Source organism: Paroedura picta, chromosome 12 (genome assembly GCF_049243985.1).
Source record: "Paroedura picta isolate Pp20150507F chromosome 12, Ppicta_v3.0, whole genome shotgun sequence".
NCBI classification, from domain to species: domain Eukaryota; kingdom Metazoa; phylum Chordata; class Lepidosauria; order Squamata; family Gekkonidae; genus Paroedura; species Paroedura picta.
In genome coordinates this window covers 43,560,988-43,580,826 of record NC_135380.1, presented here as the reverse complement: position 1 = coordinate 43,580,826, position 19,839 = coordinate 43,560,988, and the positions used below count along the sequence as shown (strand labels likewise).

The 19,839-nt window shown below is 50.1% G+C and overlaps 1 protein-coding gene across 1 annotated transcript in view; it reads right to left on the bottom strand.

Annotated features, from left to right (window-relative positions):
• Positions 1–19,839, bottom strand: part of NOTCH1 (notch receptor 1) — an 87,461-nt gene that overhangs the window by 41,484 nt on the left and 26,138 nt on the right. Inside the window, exons 3-9 of the mRNA XM_077306694.1 lie at positions 13,126–13,388; positions 11,146–11,484; positions 5,901–6,023; positions 4,606–4,839; positions 3,558–3,713; positions 2,678–2,863; positions 1,138–1,251 (exon numbers count right to left, since the gene is read on the bottom strand). Of these exons, the coding sequence (XP_077162809.1) occupies positions 1,138–1,251; positions 2,678–2,863; positions 3,558–3,713; positions 4,606–4,839; positions 5,901–6,023; positions 11,146–11,484; positions 13,126–13,388 (1,415 nt within the window). The remainder of the gene's footprint in view (positions 1–1,137; positions 1,252–2,677; positions 2,864–3,557; positions 3,714–4,605; positions 4,840–5,900; positions 6,024–11,145; positions 11,485–13,125; positions 13,389–19,839) is intronic.

Sequence of the window (19,839 nt, the reverse complement as noted above, 5' to 3'; positions counted from 1 at the left end):
CTCTTTGCTCCCTGGCAGGAGAGACAGAATCTGGTCTCTTTAGGCTGAAAGGCTGTGGGATGGGAGAGGAAGACTTCCATATCTGAGTGAGACAGAAAAGGTTCCTTTTATAACAAGAGTGGACAACTCCCTGCGTCCTTCTCCATCCTCAGAGAGAAGACGGTGGAGAAGTTTGCACTACATCAGCAAAACAACTGAGGTCATATTTTGCCAGGGGTCACTTTGCTTGCCTGAAGTCCTCAGAGTGGGAGCACTCCATAAATCTTGTGGCAGCAAACCCCGTTTTGTGTTGTTTCTTGCCAAACATATGCTCCCTGGGGCACTGCATCTTGGCCAACTAACCAGCACGGTCTAAACACAGACTTCATTCATCCACACGTTACATGTGCAAGAACATATTTTTAAAAAATTAGATTTTATTTTAATCTAAACTATGAGAAAAGGAGTACAGGGGCTCACCCACCTAAGGTCTTTCCAGGGCTAGCCCCCCCCCCAAGAGACCCATCTGTACATGCCCACCTTCCCAGTTGGGGGGGGATGCCCATCACAGAGTCAGCCCTGCATGTCAGGATCCACACAAGACGCCTTCAGTTGCATCCGTCTTCCCCTTCTCAAGGCTTCTCACCTTTGCCAAATCATTCTTCAAAGACACCCCTCAAAGCCTCATCTTCCCCACTCCTCAACATGAGAACAGTACAAGAGCCCTGCGGGGTAGGCCTGCAGAGCCACCTATCCCAGCACTATCTCTAACAAAGGACCAGTCTACCACCTTTCAGAAGGGCAAGGTGGAGAGACAGCAACAACAGATATTCAAAGGGTGAACAAGGAAGTTCTGCTTCCCTGCCACAGCTTGCACCAGTCTGTCTTGCCAACACTGCCTCAAAGCACAGCCCCACAAAATGTGCAATTTTAAGGTTCCCTCTCCATCTCAGCAGCAAATTCCTCTGAGGTGCCAGAAACAGAAAGGATAAGACAAAAGGGTATATTGTTCCCCCCAAGCTGCATGCTTCAGCTGCGCTTAAATCCGCCAGTCCAGCACTGCCTCTGGCCAGTGGATTAATTCCTGCTCCGTTCCCACTACAAAGGCTCTGTGTAAGGGGCAAAGCCCTCAATCCATCGATCGCTGCCTTCTCCTACCTAAGGGGCACTCGCAAACAAACTCGTTGATCTTGTCCACGCAGTTTCCATCGTGGAGACAGGGGCTGCTTGCGCACTCATCTGTGTTGATCTCACAATAAACGCCTTCATATCCTGCAGCATGAAAAAAGGCAAAGATCAATCAAGGCCTCTCCCAAAGGGAGAGAGAGGGATGTACATGGGTGGCTGCACTGCCCCATCACCGAGACCGTGTGGCCGGGGAGTGGGGCTGGGGCTGCATCCTCCCCTCTTTATGGACCCAACCATTCTTGGTCCATCATACTTCCTGAAGCATCAAATCTGCTTCCGTGTTTGCTCATGCTGTTTTGCACCACCCTCTTCCCAGGAAAACTTCAGAATGGAAGTTCTTTGGGGGCCTCTGAGACTCCAGCACAACCTATGAGCAATTAAGCTGCACCCTTGTCACACATACACACCCCAGCATCAGCGGAGACAGGACTGCCACAAAAGCTTGGTTGGCCCCTTTCAGGCTTGCGGGTTGTGAATGTTGCATGAACTCTGTAGACTTCAACAGTTCCCCCCACTGTACAGCATCCATATGGGGTGCCAAAGAAACTGGATTTGACATGGCAACTTCTAAAACTTGTACTTTTGGTCCATTAAACCAGGGGTAGTCAACCTGTGGTCCTCCAGATGTTCATGGAGTACAATTCCCATGAGCCCCTGCCAGCAAACGCTGGCAGGGGCTTATGGGAATTGTACTCCATGAACATCTGGAGGACCACAGGTTGACTACCCCTGCATTAAACGCTGGAAATTGTTGCAGCACAGAAGCCTGAGGGGGACTGTTCCATGCAGATGCTTTGCTCCAACTTGGCTGCAGACAGCAGTGCTGGCTTTGAGAGGCCATTCTGCTTCTGCGGTTTCCCCCACTGGAGAGGGAAGAGAGGTCCTGCCCAGACAGCCATCATTTCCCCTATTTCAGCCCCAAGCAGAGTTTTTTTCAAACAGGAAATCCTGGATTGCTAAAGCTTTATAACAATAAATGGCCAGAGCTTTATAACAATAAATGGCCACAATCTGCTGTTTTCCAGCTTCCTTTTAAGAGAAAGGCTCTTTTCATTGCCCAGTTATAAGGAGCTTCCCCTTAAAAATCTGCAACAGAAAGTGCTAGACACATCAATGAAAAAGAAAACTGGGACTACAGGAAAGTGGCAAAAGATTGCTATTGTTTTGTAATGAAATGGTGATCTAGCAATTCCCAGTTCCCTCTCCAGTGGGAGGAAATGGTGGCTGCAGGGGAGGGGGTCTCCGGCAGGAAAGCATGGGGCAGCATAAACTGCAGAGAGCATGTTCTGTGGCCACTGTGAACGGACTCATAGCAGCAACAAGAGAACTGTCTCAGAGGGGAAGCAGCAGGGCTTTCTTTCGCTTTGTCCTTTTGACAGCCAAGAGTTAAGAAGTAGAAGGCAGCACCTGAAGTCTGGCTCCTCCCTCTCATCTTGGCCTCAGGGCAACACTGATACAGAGGAGCCACAAGCTGCAGGTTCAAGGAAGAAACCGAGTCCCTTTGGCTTACCTGGCATGCAAATACAGTGGAAGACTCCGATCTGGTCCAAGCAGGTGGCATCATTCTGGCATGGGTTTGAGGAGCATTCATTGACATCAATCTCACACCGAGGGCCAGAGTAGCCCTGTTGACACTGACACTGGAAGGAGCCCTCTGTGTTGAGACACTTCCCAGCATGTTCACAAGGGTTGGCACCTAAAAAGACACAGGCGGAAGAAGAACCCAATAATATGGTTCCAACTAAGGCTGAACAGCTGCCGAAGACTGCCAGTATCAGAAGTGGAAGAGTGGACCAGGCATCCCTCTACCCAGTCCTGGCCACCCATTTTTCAGGGCAGATGTAGAGCCGAAATGCTGCTGTGTGAAGGACAGCAGAGAAATGGCTGGGAAGGAAAGAGGAAAACAATGGATCTCCTCTCCCATCACAGTACGATTTCCCACTTACCCTACTGTTTGGAGTTCCCAGCATTAATCAAGAAAAGGTCCATGTTAGCACTTGACCATCAATGGTGGAAAGTAAGTGTCCCAGGGACCCTGCCTGAAGACCCACCTTCTCCAGGTGCCTCCTGGGTCCTGACACATCCCTCAACCCAGGGAAGCTCGCCCACTTGTGCAGGCCTTTCCCAGGTAAACAGAGCAGCAAAGCACAGGTGGACACTTCTACCACTGACCCTGCTATGGGGTTGCTTCCTGCCAGCTATGGGACTTGCTGACTGGGTCACTGTAGTCTTCTGAAAGCCACCAGCCTCTGTCCCTTGCCCAGCCACCAGTTCCTGACTTCCTCCACCCTCTGCAGCCACAACTCTTGCCCTGGGCTTTTAACACCAAGCCTGTCCTGAACCCCCGGCCACGATCCCACCAGCCCTTTTCCATACTCTGGAAAACTCACCCAGAGAACATTCATCCACATCCTGGTTGCAAGCGGGTCCCATGTAGCCCGAGGGGCAGGTGCAGATGGCCCTGCCCGTGACAGGGTTAGTGTCGCAATTGGAGCCTTCGTTGCACGGATTACTGATACAAGCATCATCCAGGTGGCACAACAAACCTGTGGGGAGATGGGCAGCAATGCTGAAAGAGCCACCCACCCACCTGCAAACTACTGCAAGAACTCCCTCCATCCCCCCCCCCTCAAATGTAGCAGAACTCCACCAGTTATGGCCCAGGTCAAGTTCAGTTTTTGACCTTTAAGGCCATCTGCAGCTTGGGCCCTGCCTATCTGAGGGACCGCATGTTTGCTAATGCCCCCCGCAGGGCTCTTCGCTCTGTGAGTGCTAATCTGTTGGTGATTCCTGGCCCCAGAGAGATACACCTGGCCTCAACCTGGGCCATGGCCTTTTTGGTCCTGGCCCTGACCTGGGGGAATGAGCTCCCAGGAGAGCTGAGGGCCCTGATGGAGCTGTCACAGTTCTGCAGGGCCTATAAAACAGAGCTCTCAATGGCCTCTCCTCAGGCTACGCTAGACCAACAGGCGAACCCCCTTGTGGATGACTGTAGGTAGGAGGTAAGAAGGTTTTATCCATCTTATTATCTGTGCTATTGTGATGTTTTCAATTTAACTTAATGAACTGGAAATTTTATAGGGGTTATACAGCTATTGTAATCCGCCTTGAGTCCCAGGAGGAAGGCAAAAAACCAGGAAGGGAAACAGAAGTGCCATAATGGGTCCATTGACCACCGCACAGGTCATGTTTGCTCCTTGCCTACACCCCACTGGCCGGCCCCTATTCAGCTCTATTCCTGGGACTCCTTCCAGCAGTGAAAAGCAGGGTGTATAACAGAAACTCTCCTTCTATTTGTATAACATTTTGCATTCCAGGAGCCAAAATCCCCAGTCTGGCCCAGAAGGAGATGTCCTCCCTCTCCTCCCTCTGTTCATCCCTTCCTGCTCCCCGGGTGTCCTTCCTGGGTCCTATCCTCCCGCCTTCTTTGACAAGCACCTGTTCGTCCATGCGGGCATTCACAATAGAAGGAAGCCACGCGATCGTGGCAGGTAGCCCCAGTGAAGCAGGCTGCACTGGCACAGTCATCAATGTTCTCGCTGCAGTCCTCGCCTGTCCAGCCATTGACACACACACAGTTGTAGCCACCATGGGTGTTGTGGCAGGTACCACCGTTCTGGCAAGCGTTAGGCATCAGCTGGCACTCATCCACATCTTCGGTGCAGTACTGGCCTAGGAGACAGTGGAGAAAATGACATGAACACCCCATTGCCCTGGAAAGAAGAGATCTGCCCCTGCGGCAGGCTCAGGCGGTTTGCATCTTTCCGGGAAAGCCACTAGAGCATCCTGGCCTCTGATCACAGGGTATTGCTACTGGCTGCTGTATTCGAATTACTCATCTGAAATTATCAACACGTAGCTCTTTCGAAATGTACTAATCCTTTCACACAATTAAATAACGCAAATGCAGGTTTGCCGGTCTGGGTTTCCTGACTAACGAACCTAGAATCATAGAATCATAGAGTTGGAAGGGGCCATACAGGCCATCTAGTCCAACCCCCTGCTCAACGCAGGATCAGCCCTAAGCATCCTAACGCAACCTGCATGAGACGCATTTGGCAAACACAAGTTTGTTGGGTTCACACTTATTTAAAGCATTTAAATCAGGGGTAGCCAAACTGCGGCCCTCCAGATGTCCATGGACTACAATTCCCATGAGCCCCTGCCAGCGTTCGCTGGCAGGGGCTCCTGGGAATTGTAGTCCATGGACATCTGGAGGGCCGCAGTTTGACCACTCCTGATTTAAAGTATCTGAAGGCTAATTATCACATAACAATCACACGTGAAGCAGCACTGAGGACCAATGCTGCCAGACCCTACAGACCCCAATACCAAACACTGTAAATCCCAGTTTTTAAAAAGGGAGAATCTGTTCCTGGTTCCCAGGGATGATGCTACCAAGACTAGGAATAGGCAACAATAAAAAAAAATAACTGAGCTGAATTTTTCAATTTCATCTCTAAAATTCAAAGTTCGTGAAAGCCACCTCTCAAGCCAGAGATGGACATTAAAATCCAGATTTTGAAATGTGAATGTGGAGAAAATCTACATAAGTTTATTTCTAGAATCAACGGTTATCTGCATCTTAATTCAACTGTGGCAACAGTGGATGAGTTTTAGGCCCCTCTTTTTTGGCTGTTAGGGAAAGAATCCCCCCTCCTGGAACGGGCCACCTCCCAGGGCTTTCCTGCTACATGCAGTCTTCTTGGGTGTCTCATGAAAGGGCTCCTTACCTGTCCATTCAGGCAAGCACTGACAGTTGTAGGTGTTTACCCCGTCCACACAGGTGCCTCCATTCTTGCAGCTGTTTCCAGGGCAATCATCAAGATTCTCCTCACAGTTCTGACCAGTAAAACCTGCAATTGGCGGAGAAGGCAATTTTTGCAAAAATCACAACATGGACTGACAGGGCAATGCAACCAAACCCCACTCCATGGAACAGGGAGCCCCATTTAATTGAAAAACGTGCCTCCAAGCCAGCTGCTTCCTCTCCGCACAGTTACCCATGCTAAAAAATATTTCTGTTCCCCAAGTTCGGCTCTGGTAGAATTCCAACCCTTGGAGCGATCAGGAAACGGACATAGTGGAGTGCCTCAGAGTAGGTTGCAGAGTTCTTATCTCTACCCTGAAGAAACTTGATGGTTTCAGGCAAGCTCAAACCTGCCTCCATCCTCCTCCACAACTACAAGTGGCCTACTTTATAGGGCTGTTGTAGGATTACTGAGGTAAAATGTTTTGGGCCTTTTGTGCACCTCAGACATGTTCTCAATAAGTCTTCTCTCAATAAGACCTCTCTCAAGAAGTCTCCAGACACAGGGCTGCCTTGAGCAGGAGGTTGGATGAGGGAGCCAATGGTTCTTAGATGCCGCTTTCCTCTCCCCGAAGGAGTCTCCAAGCGGTTTATGTTCGCCTTCCCTTTCCTCTACCCACAACAGACACCCTGTGAGGTAGGTGATGCTGAGAGAGCCCTGATATTCCTGCTTGGTCAGAACAGCTTTCTCAAGCCCAAGGTGACCCAGCTGGCTGCATGTGCAGAATCAAACCGGGCATGCCAGACTAGAAGTCTGCATTCCTAACCACTACACCAAACCGGCTCTAAATTGCTCAAAGGGCTTTGCTCCAGCCTTCTGCCCTCCTTACAAACTGCTGTGGTAGGGGCTCACCCCATATTGCTACCAGTAGTCTAAATTTGGCTTGGTCACAACTAGGTCAGGCCTAAATGTCTGACCTTATAGCTGGGAATCTGGCAGCTATGCAGAATTCTGAAGAGCACACTGAATGGTTCTTATTTTTCTTATAAGATTCTTCAAAAGCTGGATTCTGAGCTCATTAGCAATGTTCTCACTGAAGCCACCATAGTCCTGCCCCTCTCAGAAATAACTATTTTTGTTTTGCTATGCGCTGACATGCAAGAAGAGTAACAAATGCCAGGCCTGTCCTCATGCCAAAAAGGAGAAAGAAAATGAAGCCACACCCGTGACCTCACAGGTGAGGGAAGTTTCGAAATCCCACTCTGAGAGACACAGGGCAAAGAGACAAGCGGTGAGCGTGGGTGTTTGCTTCCTATTTACTTCATTTCTACTCTGCCTTTCTCTCTAGCAGAGGCCCAAAGAGGTAGACCAGGCAGAGAGCGTGAGACTGGCCCAAGGTCTCCCATCAAGCTTCCTTGGCAAATGGGGATGTGAACCCCAGCCTCCCAGACACTCTAACCACTCCACCATACTGGGCATTGCAAACGAGCACTTTATTAACAAGGGGAGCAGAAGGATTGAGGGTTGGCTATGACGGCCCACTTCCGAAACCACCTACTTAGAAGAAGAAGAAGAGTTGGTTCTTATATGCCCGAAGGAGGCTCAAAGTGGCTTCCCATTCCTCTCCCCACAACAGACACCCTGTGAGGTGGGTGAGGCTGAGAGAGCCCTGATATCACTGCCATATCAGAACAGTTTTATCAGTGCCGTGGCGAGCCCAAGGTCACCCAGCTGGCTGCATGTGGGGGAGTGCTGAATCGAACCCGGCATGCCAGATTAGAAGTCCGCACTCCTAACCACTGCACCAAACTGGCTCTCTTACACAAGTATGTGGCCTTCAGCAAGCCACTGCTTCAGCCCCTCCCTCCCTGGCCAAAGACACCTCATGGGACTTCCCTGTGGAGCCTGGGAACTGAGATGCTCCTAGCATAAGGCAGCTGTGCAATGTCAGGCCTCACAGGAGAGCTTCTGCCCCAGCCAGCATCAGATTCAGATCCAGTCCTACCAAGGTGACAGGGAAGCACATAAGCAGCACGACTGATGCCTGGCCCCTCCTCGAAGCAGGGCCCACTGAATCTCTCAGGCCAGGCCCCAAAGGGCTTGCATTTGTGGCAAGGTGCGACTGTTTATTATGGGCCACCTCTTCCGAAGCCTGTTTTAGCTGGCTCACAGAGGAATGAGAGCACAATAAAACCATAATCTCTCAAGAAATCTTTGGGCTCGCTGCCAGATCTCACGGAAGTGCTTTTGAACCTGCCTCAGTTCATAGAAGAGGCCTTCCTCTTTCAACTAACAGAGGCCAGCCAGGATCGGATCCTCCCTGAGCAGGCCCACCGGACGACAACACGGACAGCACCAGCTTTGACCAAGTGACACCCTTGGACGGAACTCTGGATTTTTGAGGCCAGATTTGTATTAATATTGTAAATAATTTGTTTTTTTTTAGTATTTTTATTCTGCAAGCCATTTCAAGGTACATCCCTGGAGAGGTGATATTAAAAACAAATCACTAAATAAGTAAAAAGTGGGCCTAAAACAGCCCGCAGGGGTAGTCAAACTGCGGCCCTCCAGATGTCCATGGACTACAATTCCCATGAGCCCCCTGCCAGTATTCGCTGGCAGGGGGCTCATGGGAATTGTAGTCCATGGACATCTGGAGGGCTGCAGTTTGACTACCCCTGCCATAGAGTATGCCTAGCTGGGACTGCAAAAAATGTACTACAAACTGCAGCATCAGCAGCTATGACAAGGGGAGCTTCAAGGGAAGGGGGTATAAACAAACCAACCAGAAAAATTGCCAAGCATTGCCCAGTGAGAAACATGTAAGAAGAGTCCTGCAGGCTCTGACCAGGGAGGGTCCATCCGGTTTCCCCGGAGGGCCAAACAGACAGGGCATGAAGGCCCAGGTCCTCCGCCCTCCTCCCAGCACTGGGGGTGTAAGGCCTGACCTGGAATTTCTCTTCTGAACAAGAGTAAAACTGTTCTAATCCTCAGAACTGTGGAGAGCAAAACCACTAGGCAACATCTGCTGTGCACAAACCCCATGCACCACTCTGCAGAAAGCCCTCCCACCTTACCTGGCGACCTGCCAGGTGCCCCCCAGTCAGTGTTTGCTCTCTAGACAGGAGGTGCTGCCCTTTGGTGTAGGAATACACTTGGCTGCCCACACGGGTGGCCTTTGCGGGGAGAAGAGAGATGTTTAAACACTAAAGTGTAGAAAAATTCAAAGGCAGGGTTCCCACCTAGGGCTTTTTTCCAGTTTTTTTGTTGGGGGAAACTGGGAAATCTGAAGGTCATTAAAAAAGAACACTGCTCTGAAATATTTTCTGATTGAAAAAATGGGGGAGATGCTTACAAGGAAAAATGTCACCTGGGTTCATTGGCCCAAGGTCAAATGAAATGTGGTGAAAAGGGGGACACTTATTATCCCTATAAGTATAACAATGACCGTAAGACAAAAGCCAGTTGTTTTTGGAAAGATGAAAGGCAGCCAACGAACCATCCCAAGAGGCGACCACAACTGCGGAATGACCTGTTTTATCCTGTCCAAAAGATTAATCAGAGGGCGGGGCACAACTGTTTTCCACATGCAGCTACAAATGACAGCGATATGGCTCCTAGATCAGATTAACCAGCAGTTGGGACGGAAAATAAAAAAATGGAGTTTTCACTCTGAAGAATTCAGCAGGCTGACCGCTGATAGCTCTGCCCATGTTGTTATCACAAAAACGTCTTCCTTTGCCTTTTTCACACAGTGGCAGCATCTGATAGACACAGTCGCTGCTGCACGGGAAACCTCCTACACTATGCATGGGGCAAAGATCTACCAGAGGAAGGATGTTGCTGAAATTTTAGTTCTGGACAATGCAGAGTGTGTGCGTGTGTGTGTGCCTGGGTCACCAAGTCACTGACTTACGGCAATCCTGTAACTCAGGGGTGGTCAAACTGTGGCCCTCCAGATGTCCATGGACTACAATTCCCATGAGCCCCTACCAGCGAATCCTGAATCCTCCAAAACCCTTTTACTGGGGTCTGGGAAACTGAAGGGCATGGCTTCCTGTATTGAATCCATCCTTCTGATGCTGAGTCTTCCACAGTAAATGATGGCTCTTTGATGGGGCCAGTGCTAAGCCAGGGCATGCGAGGCTGAAGGGGAGCACCAGCATGAAGCTTGTGGGCTTAATGCAGGAGGATCTGTGCCCCAACAGAGAAGAGAAAGTTCATCTTCCCAGCAAGATTGTGGCTGGCAAGTGACTTGGGGAAAGAGGTCTCCATCAATCGAAACACAGGCCACCCTCTTAACATGACATCTCCCTTACTGGGTTTCAAAAGCAGCCGCAGACAGGGCAGCAAAGGACTCTGCAGACACTGGGGACAAGCACTCACTTTCCCCAGGACTCCGGAACTTTATCCGTGCAACAGAACTGCAACAGGTTTCCTCTGAATAGTCATTTTCGGATTTGTTCAAACAAGCAATGTCCTTTCTTTCCATGGTTTTACTAGTTTCACCAGGACTTCTACCAGAACAGTTTCCGGATATCACCCGTTTTCAATTGCCAATATTTCTTCAGTGGCAAGCCCTCTGTTTTTAATTAATTTTTGCAATAATTGCCAAGCAAAGTAGACCATGGCCAGCCAGCTCCTATCTGTACGGAGATCAAAGTCAGTGATGACGCGTTCCTGACAGAGTGGTTTCTGGAATAGGCTTTCTTGGGAGGTGGTGAGTTCTCCTTTTTTGGAAGTTTTTAAGCAGACACTCACAGAAATGTTGATTCTATGAATTTAGGGAGATTGTGAGTGAGTGGGTAGGAAGGGATGTACCAGTGTTTGTCTCTTGGGACCCTTCCTTGCATACTCAGGGAACTGCTAATTGCCGTTGTAAGTAGGTGAATTTCCTCCAGGCCAGACTGGATTCTGGAGATTTTTGGAAGGGGGATCATTTGGGCATGGAATTGGGGTCTGTGGGTGGGCAAGTAGTTGTGAGTGTGCTGCATTGTGCAGGGGACTGAACTAGATGACCCTGGAGATCCCTTCCAACTCTATGATTCTATGACAAGACTCCATTTAACTGGCCTAGTCTGAAAGGATGGGGCTGGACTAGTTTTAACTGCTCAGCACATGTAAGAGCAAAAACCAGCTCTTGAGCAACCTCAATCTCTAGGTGGTTGGACAAGCAAGAAGAGAGAGCCCCAAGAAGCAACAGCCCAGACAAAAGGAGTGACCATACCTGGAAGGCAAGTACATTCATAGGAGGTGTCCCCCGTCTGGCGACAGGTGCCCCCGTTCTGGCAGGGGGAGGGATAGCAAGGCACGTAGAGCTGCTCGCAGGTATGGCCTGTGTAGGCCTGCTTGCAGGAGCACTGGAAGGAGCCAATCTCATTGGTGCAAGTCCCGCCGTTCTTGCAGATGGGTGGCGAGCGGTTGCACTCGTTGACGTCTTCCTTGCAGTTAGCCCCATGGAAGCCGGGTGTGCACTTGCACACGTAGCTCGAGTCAAAAGGCACACACTGCCCACCGTTGGCACAGGGGTTAGAGGCACAGGGATCTGCCTGCTGGCAGGTCTTACCTGAAAGCCAAAGGCAGAGAATGGGTTTGACAGGAACTGCAAAGTGAGGCACGGAGCCAGCCGGACCAGGAAGATTCCCCCTGCCCCCCTTCATGACAGTCCCCAACAGCAACAGGCCAGAGACTCCGGGGAGTGTCAGCCAGCCCCTTTATTTGTTTATTAATTTTTTATCCCACCGTTCCCAGCACAGTTGGCTTGTGGAAGCTCACAACCATAAAAACCAGTACAATGAGTAAAACAATTCCAATAAAAACATCAATTTACAGTAGCAAAACAACGTTACTTATACTAACAAAATATGTCAAAGTCTCCAGCATCACGATTTTTGTAATGGAGACTGGGGGGTAGTTAACCTGTGGTCTTCCAGATGTCCATGGACTACAATTCCCATGAGCCCCTGCCAGCGGTTGCTGGCAGGGGCTCATGGTAATTGTAGTCCATGGACATCTGGAAGACCGCAGGTCGACTATCCCCGATATAGAAGAAGGGCTACTGAATGGTAACCGCATCCGGCGGAAGAGCTCTGTCTTTCAGGTCCTGAAGAACTGAAATAGCTCTTCTGGGAGCTCATTCCACCAGGTAAGAGCCAAGAAGGCTGAGCCCAGGTGGGCTTCCCTCCAGACGGGGATCGCCAACCGCTTAATGTCTGATGAGTGCAGAGCTCTCTGGGGGGGGGGAAGGCAAATGTCAGACTTGACAAGGAATTCAAAAGCAGCACCACAGAATTCTTATCAGCTATCCTTTCCTAAACATCTCCTAATCTTAAGTGGTTAACAATCTTGAACCAGATAATGCAACAGTGATTAGAACTGAAGTTCAAGACCTGCACTTCCCAAAATTCTTTACCTTCAAGTGCAAGGGCAGCTGGTTTCCTGATGGCAGAATGCTGTGCTCCTGCCATTTGTCCTGATTCTGTTGGATGTGTAGATCCGGAGTGTTTATTATATCTAGCTTCCTTCCCTTCCTTTCCCCTTTTACACCCCCCCCCCCAATCCATTTCCCTGTCTCCGGGATGCAGTGCTGCCACCCTGAGCATCCCACTATCTACCTAGTTTGTTTTTCTTTGAAGTTCTCCCATATTACCCAGGTTCAGGGTGTGTGTGCGCAAAAAGTAGCTATATGTTGTGCCTGTTCTAGTGTATCCCAGTTCCAACAAGGTACTTTTTGGGTTTCTTGCTTTAGAATAAACACATCTTTTGCACCAAGTCAGACACTGTGTTTTCTGGGCAACTGAAGAAACCTGGCACCTTCCCCCCCCCCCCCCATGTTCCCAGCACCCCATTTCCTTGGGCTAGTCTCCCACCTACTTTACTAAATGAAATGTACATCCTTGTAAATCAGGAGGACTACACGTATACATGGGTGCACATGGTGCTGATGGGATCCCTGTCCAGCTTATTCCGGAGAGCCCTGGTTAGCGACTTGCTGGGCCAGAAGAAAAGGGTGACCAGCAGTGCATGTGTGAATCCCTGCCTGATTGGAAACCTCCATACGAGGATCAGGACGTTACCTGACTCCATTTATCTCCTGCTATTAAAAGACTTCCTTGCAGGTCCCCCCTCCCCAACCCAACAAAACCTCCCATCCCCGATTCAGGAGCCAAGGGCACCATCCCACCCGCAAGAGGCTCCCCTTCCTCACCTGACCAGCCTGGAGGGCAGCGGCACTTGTATTCGGTCAGCGTGAGGAGGTCACAGGACCCTCCATTGCGACAAGGGCTGCTGAGGCAGACGTTCTCCTCGGGAGTCAGGCAAAGCCGGTCAGTGAAGCCCAAGCGGCACGAGCAAGTGTAGTCCACGGTGCTCCCACGGACTACGGCGTGGCAGGTGCCGGCATTCTTGCAGGGAGAGCTGTGGCATGGGTTCAGTAGCTGGCAGCGGTTGCCAAAGTAGGCACTGGGGCACCTGCAGACAGGAGACACAAAACAGGGTCAGGGTTTGCCTTGAGCCAGAGAGCACAGCTTGAGCAGAAGCACAAGCATTTCACAGCAAGGATCTCAACAACCCTCCCAGTAGCCCTTTATGGTAGGTCCACATTATCTTCATGCCCAAGTAACAAAGCCCAGAGAATCACGATGACGTCCACCTGCCATTAGGGTTGTGTGCGGCAGCGTCCGAATCGGCCACTCCTGGCCACCGCAGCCAGCGCTGCACCATGGGGGGGGGGAAGGTAGTGTGTGCGGCCACACACACTCCCCCCCTGCGGTATGGTGCTGGCTGCAGCGGCCTGGAGCGGCCGATTTGGACACCACCGCGCACAACTCTACCTGCCATTGGCCTAAGAAAGACTCCTGACAACCCTGAACACTTCCCAGCTAGCAGATGGGGGAGAGGAGTGCGTCCCAAAGCAAGGGCTTCCTCTCACCCAGATCAGGCAAAGATACACACCACGAAACTTGACATGAACGAGCACTGGACTTCCAAGCATTTACGGATTTGTTTTCGATTTGAACTTGTAGCTGCCTTTTCCAAAATGCTGGGAGTAGAGAGCAACACCAGCCAAATAAGTTGACGTTAGGGCACAAAGGTTGCTCGCCAAACATCCCAACACCTTTGCCAGGCAAAACAACTTGCACTGTAGCTATTGGCATCCAACCTGGCCACCGTGATCCATGCAATGGTCACATCCACACTAGACTTTTGTAACTCGTTCTATGCTGGGCACTGAAGATCTATGTGCCCCTCCTCGCTCCAGGTGGTATGCCCAGGTGACTTCCCATATATATCCCCGCCCCCCCACCCCCCGGCAAAGGATGGGGTCTGTGAGTTACGGGTAGCAGGAGGCAGGCAAAATAGATTGATTTGCTGCCACTGATGATGATTTTTAAGGAGTGGGTTTTTTAATGTTCTTATTGTGAGGATTCTACTTGTAACCCACCCCGAAACAGACAGTCTGGGAATGGCAGGCAGTAAATCAAATAATAAACAAACACAAACTGTTCAGCACAAATGAACCCCTCCCCTTTCACCCTAACAGAGATGATCTAATAATAAGTTAATAATATAATGGCCCCTTCCAATTCCACAGGGACTTCCTAGAGGTGGGTGTTTCTCTCCCTTAGGACAATTTTTTGCAAGGGATAAAATTAACACCCTCACCTCAGATCTTCACAGGAGCACGCACACACACACACACACACACACACACACACACACACACACACACACACACACAAAAACACACACTCCCCAAAAACATGCACTGAAGAATCAGAATCAGGGCCTCAGGAGCCCAAGCCTGTGAGAAGTGTTGAACAAATGTCAGCAGGGCCACCTGCCACAACACTTCTCAGGGCCCCCCAAGGGCCATAAACGCTCCGGCTCTCAAGCGCCTGCTGCGGGGCTCCCTACAGAGATCACAAAGGGAACCTCTTGGCATTCATGAGAACCACCTTCTTCCTTAACTAGAATCTCTGTCTGCACCGAGGTTTCAAAAGGAAACAAAGAAAAAAACAAGCCCCTTTGTTGCTGCTGCAAGGTAAAAAGAAAGCGCTGAGTCTGATTTCAGAAATTCAACACTACAACTCTACGGCTGAATAAGTGTAACTTAATTCATCCAAAATGCACAGCAGCTGCAAGACGCTACGAGTGCTTGAGGAGGCTGGATCCCCAAGAGCCACCCTGGGGAAACTGCTCTTCTTGGGGTGACACCCCAGGTGGGGTGCTAGACCTCTGCCAAGCCCTGTCACCCCAAGATGGCTCTTTTTTCATACATGCCCACATGCCAGCAAACACAAACTCTTTGAAAAGAATGCTGCAACCTTTATAATAAAACTGTATCGATATTCTGTGCCAATTTTAAAAAACCTCTGAGGTATACCAATTAAATTGTTGAGCAATTCACTAACCTCTTACACAGGGGTGATCAAACTGCAGCCCTCCGGATGTCCATGGACATTCGCTGGCAGGGGCTTCTGGGAATTGTAGTCCATGGACCTCCGGAGGGCCGCAGTTTGACTACCCCTGTGTAAGAGGTTAGTGAATTGCTCAACAATTTGACTACCCCTGCGAGAGAGGGGCAACAACTGATGAGAACCAACCGAATAACGAAATATTCTGAAAATAAGAACTTTTAAGACACCACCACCCTGCCCTAAGTTTAAAATAGATGGGTGGGGGTCCTTGATTTCCCATTGTCACAGCTTATGTGCATGGCAGTCTGCATTTAGGAATCCCGGATAGTGCCAGACTCTCCCTCTCTTGGGAAGCACGTGCCCCACCCAGGACACAGACAGGGGACTGAGAAGGAGCAACTCTCTCTGTAGGTCTGCTGCTCTGGACCATCTCAAAAGGCAGCTCTGCTTCCAAAAGTATGAAGTCTAGTCTGCTACCCCTCCCCTCCCCCCCCCCCCCCCAAAATAAGAACCCTACACAAGCCAGACTCTTTTCTCAGCATGGGGGACTTAAAAGGCTGATTTCCTTATCTATTGTTTTAAAAGCTACCCTCATTTACCAAACGGTCACCAGTCTCGCCATATGTTGCCAGAAGCCAAAAGGGTTTGTGTGTGTGTGTGTGTGTGTGTGTGAGTGAGAGAGAGAGAGAGAGAGAGAGAGAGAGAGAGAGAGAGAGAGAGAGAGAGAGAGAGAGAGAGAGAGAGAGAGAGAGAGAGAGAGAGAGAGGAGAGAGAGAGAGAGAGAGAGCTTTAACATGAAAATCAGAGATTTTGTAGAGGGACAAGCCCTGCTCTTTCTGTCAGACTATTTTCATGTTTGCATAGGACTCTCAAGGATTCTTTATCTTACCTCCTCTGTGCCCCCGTTTGTTTGGGTTTGGTTTTTTGTTTGGGTTTGGTTTTTTAGTCAGCAACTAAGTCATTTCCGGTGTCCACGCACCAGACTCCATCCCTTGGGTGGGATGTGGATGACTTCTCCCCACTGAAGAGAAGAAACCTTCAGGTGACTCCAACGTTTCGTTCTCCTTCACTGGGGCCGAAGTCATCCAGAGTGGTTAGCTATACGCAGGGTGGGATTACCCAGTCTCCCTCAATCTTTTGTTGCCTATCATTAAAAACTCGACATTCAAATATAGCCTCTGTGTCCCCACCCTGCAGATCTCCATCACTAGTGCCCTGAAGGAGAACGCTGCAGAAGACACTGCAGCAAGGGTGGAGTTTGTTGTGATCTTCACAGGCGGAACATTTCTCTGAGACTTAGAATCATTGAGTTGGAAGGGCCTCTAGGTCCCCTAGTCCACCCCTGCACAACTCACAACTACCTGCCTACCCACAGTGACTCCAATTTCATGCCCAAGTGATCTACCCCACCAAAAATCTCCAGAATTCAGCATGGCCTGGATGGAATTCACCTACCATCTAAGTAGCGATCTGCATTTCTGTCAGATGACTATCTAGCCTCTGGTTAAACATTTATACCACCTCCCGAGAAAGCCTGTTCCACTGAGGAACCGCCCTAAGTGTCAGGAACTTCTTCCGGATGTTTAGCCAAAAGTACTTTTGACTTAATTTTAACCCACTGGTTCTGATCTGAACCCCTGGGGCAACAGAAAACAACTCTGTTCCATCTTCTCTATGACAGCCCTTCAAGCATTTGAAGATGGTTATCTTATCACCTCTCAGTCATCTTCCCTGCAGGCTAAACAGACCAAGCTCCTTCAACCTTTCCTCATATGATTTGGTCTCCAAACCCCTCACCATCTTTGTAGCCTTCCTCTGGACATGCTTCAATGTCTCTACATATTTCTTCACTTGTAGCGTCCAAAACTGAACACAATACTCCAAGTGAGGTCTTACCAGAGTGGAGTACAGCAGTAACATTACTTCTGGAGATCTGGCCACTATGCTTCTTTTAATACAGCCTAAAAGTGTCAGTTCACAGTCTGACGCAGGATGCTAGCACTTGAGAGCTCACTCCTTGAATAAATCTTTGTTGGTCTTAAAAGGTTCTGCTGGACTCTGACTTTATTAAGTCTAAAATCCTGTTTGCCTAAATACAGAACTTTACATTTATTACTATTGAAATTCATTGTATTAATTTTAGCCCAGTTTTCTAGCCTTTCAAGATCATCCTGTATCCTGATACTGTCTTCTGGTGTGTTTGCTACCCGTCCCAGTTTAGTGTCACCTGCAAATATAATAAAGACCCCTTGTACTCTTTCATCCAAATAATTAAAATTATGCTGAACAACAGAGGGTCCAGGACAGATCCCTGAGGCACTCCACTCATCACTCCTGCCCAAGAAGATGACGAACGCATGCGCACAACAATCAAGGCAGAGTGGGGGCAGCCATTGCCATGCCGCCTCTGTTCGCCGCCACCACCTGCCTCCGCCTGACACTGCCACCACACGCCTCCACAAGCTGCTGCATGTCACCGTGGCGGCGGGCAACCCCAAATCGGGCCCCGACCCCAAGGTTGAGAACCACTGGACTAGAAGCTGGGATGAGTCCTGAGGATAACTGAGTTCCTCTGAAAGTAGCAAGAGTTCTTCCTGAATGATAATGCAGCCAGTTTGGATACCCTTCTGGCTGAGGTATGGCCACTAGAACTGCCACCTTCCCAGGAAGAAGGTTGAGGCCTAGATAATGCTCGCAAGCCTAGGGTCAGCTGGGAACCTATGTTAAGTTTGGAGGGGCCATCTGCTTGGCCCCTTTCAGGAAATGTAGGACATAAACGTTAGCGGACAGATCTCTCAAGGAACCACACGGTGCTGGGGGCTGTCACCTGTCTCTCCAGTGTATTTACCTTGCTTCCTGCCTTCATGAGGAAGGCTATGACAACTTTGTATGACACATGGGTTGGGATGATACCATTTTTGGGAGCCTGCTTGATGAACGACCTCCAGGAATAATCATAGATCCACCTGGCAGATGGTCCCCTGGCCTGTATCCCGAATTCCTGCCGTGAGGCCAATGTTTCATAGTACCTGCCGTTCAACTTCCACACTTTCAGCTGCTGCCACTCTGGATCTGGATGCAGCAGGGGACCCTGAAATAGCAGATCTGCATGGACCGGCAGGTATCCAGTGGTATCCAATCAGGCCCCCCCTCCCCGCCAAACACAGTGATGGAACTTAAAGCCATTTGCCGCCTGGAGCTCGCCAAGAATGGAGGTGGGCGCCGGCAAGACTTCCAGGGCCAGGGGTGGGCAACCACCCAGGCCTCCTACTGGGCCGGCCTGGTGCCCCTTTCTCCCCATCGCCAAGGCTTCCCGGAACAAGGGGGTGCGGCTCTAAGCCAGCCCTCCCCTTCACCATGGGAAGCCTTGGCAATGGGAGCCCTTCGATGCCTCCTGGTAACTTCCCGTGGGGGCCCAATGGGTCCTTTCTCCCTGTTGCCACAGCTTCCCGTGACAAAGAGGGGGGGGCGTGGCTCTAAGCCGGCCGGGGAAGCCTCAGCGACGGGGAGAAAGGGTACCCCAGACCCTCGCAGGCGCCTTCCACACCTCCCGGCAACTTCAAGGAAAGTGGGCAGGAGGTTGGGTCCACCCATGGCTCCTGCTGGGCCCGGCGTGCCCTTCCTCCCCATCGCCAAGTTGTTGTTCTCCAGATCCCCTTTCAAAACAGCCATTTTCCCGTGTGCAGCAGATCTCCGTATTTATTTCAATCTCCTCTTTTGGTCATTCAGTTTTTTCCAAAGACAGCTTATATAATTCTAACATGCAATTTCAGTTTCTTAAAACATGGTTTGTTTTTTTCCTACAGGTCCAAAATATATGGAAAATGTACGTCTCTACTCGGCAAAGTCAGATTGCTAGTCCATGATCTCTTCACAGATTGTTTTGCAGATGAATGTCCAGTAGGAATGTGACAAACAAATGCATCTAGAAATGTTAATCACAGGGAGAACTTTGTATCAATGAAGACAGTAGTTCACCGGTGGAATCTGTTGGTAAGGGGGCATTGGTGATATTCAAGCAGAGATTTGGATGTCTATCTGTCAAGGATGCTTGAGGTCAACCCACATGGTGCAGAGGGTGGAACTGGATGGTCTTTGGGCTCTTCCATCTTTTTAATTCAGTGATTCTCCATAGAGCTGCAGGATGGCCGGCAGGTTTGGTGCCACAGAGCATGTGACTGTGCGCCTCTCCCAACAGTACAGAAATCCCCCTCCCCTGAATTCCTGTAGCCTCACCCAGGCCGCCAAAGCAACCCAGCCCCACCCCGGGCCCTTTGGACTCCCTAGGAAGGCCACCAGATGCTTCTACCACTCTTCACTTAGAGTTGGGTGCTTTGGCACCCAAAGTGGCTGCATCAGGAGCGAACGGCTATTTCGGGTGCCGAAGCACCCAACCCTACTCCACATCCCTGGGGGCCTTCAGGGGACTTTATGAGCAACTGAGCAGCCAAGAGGGAAGATGGTCGGAAGGAAATCAGTGAGGCCAGCAGGTCTGAAGGGCC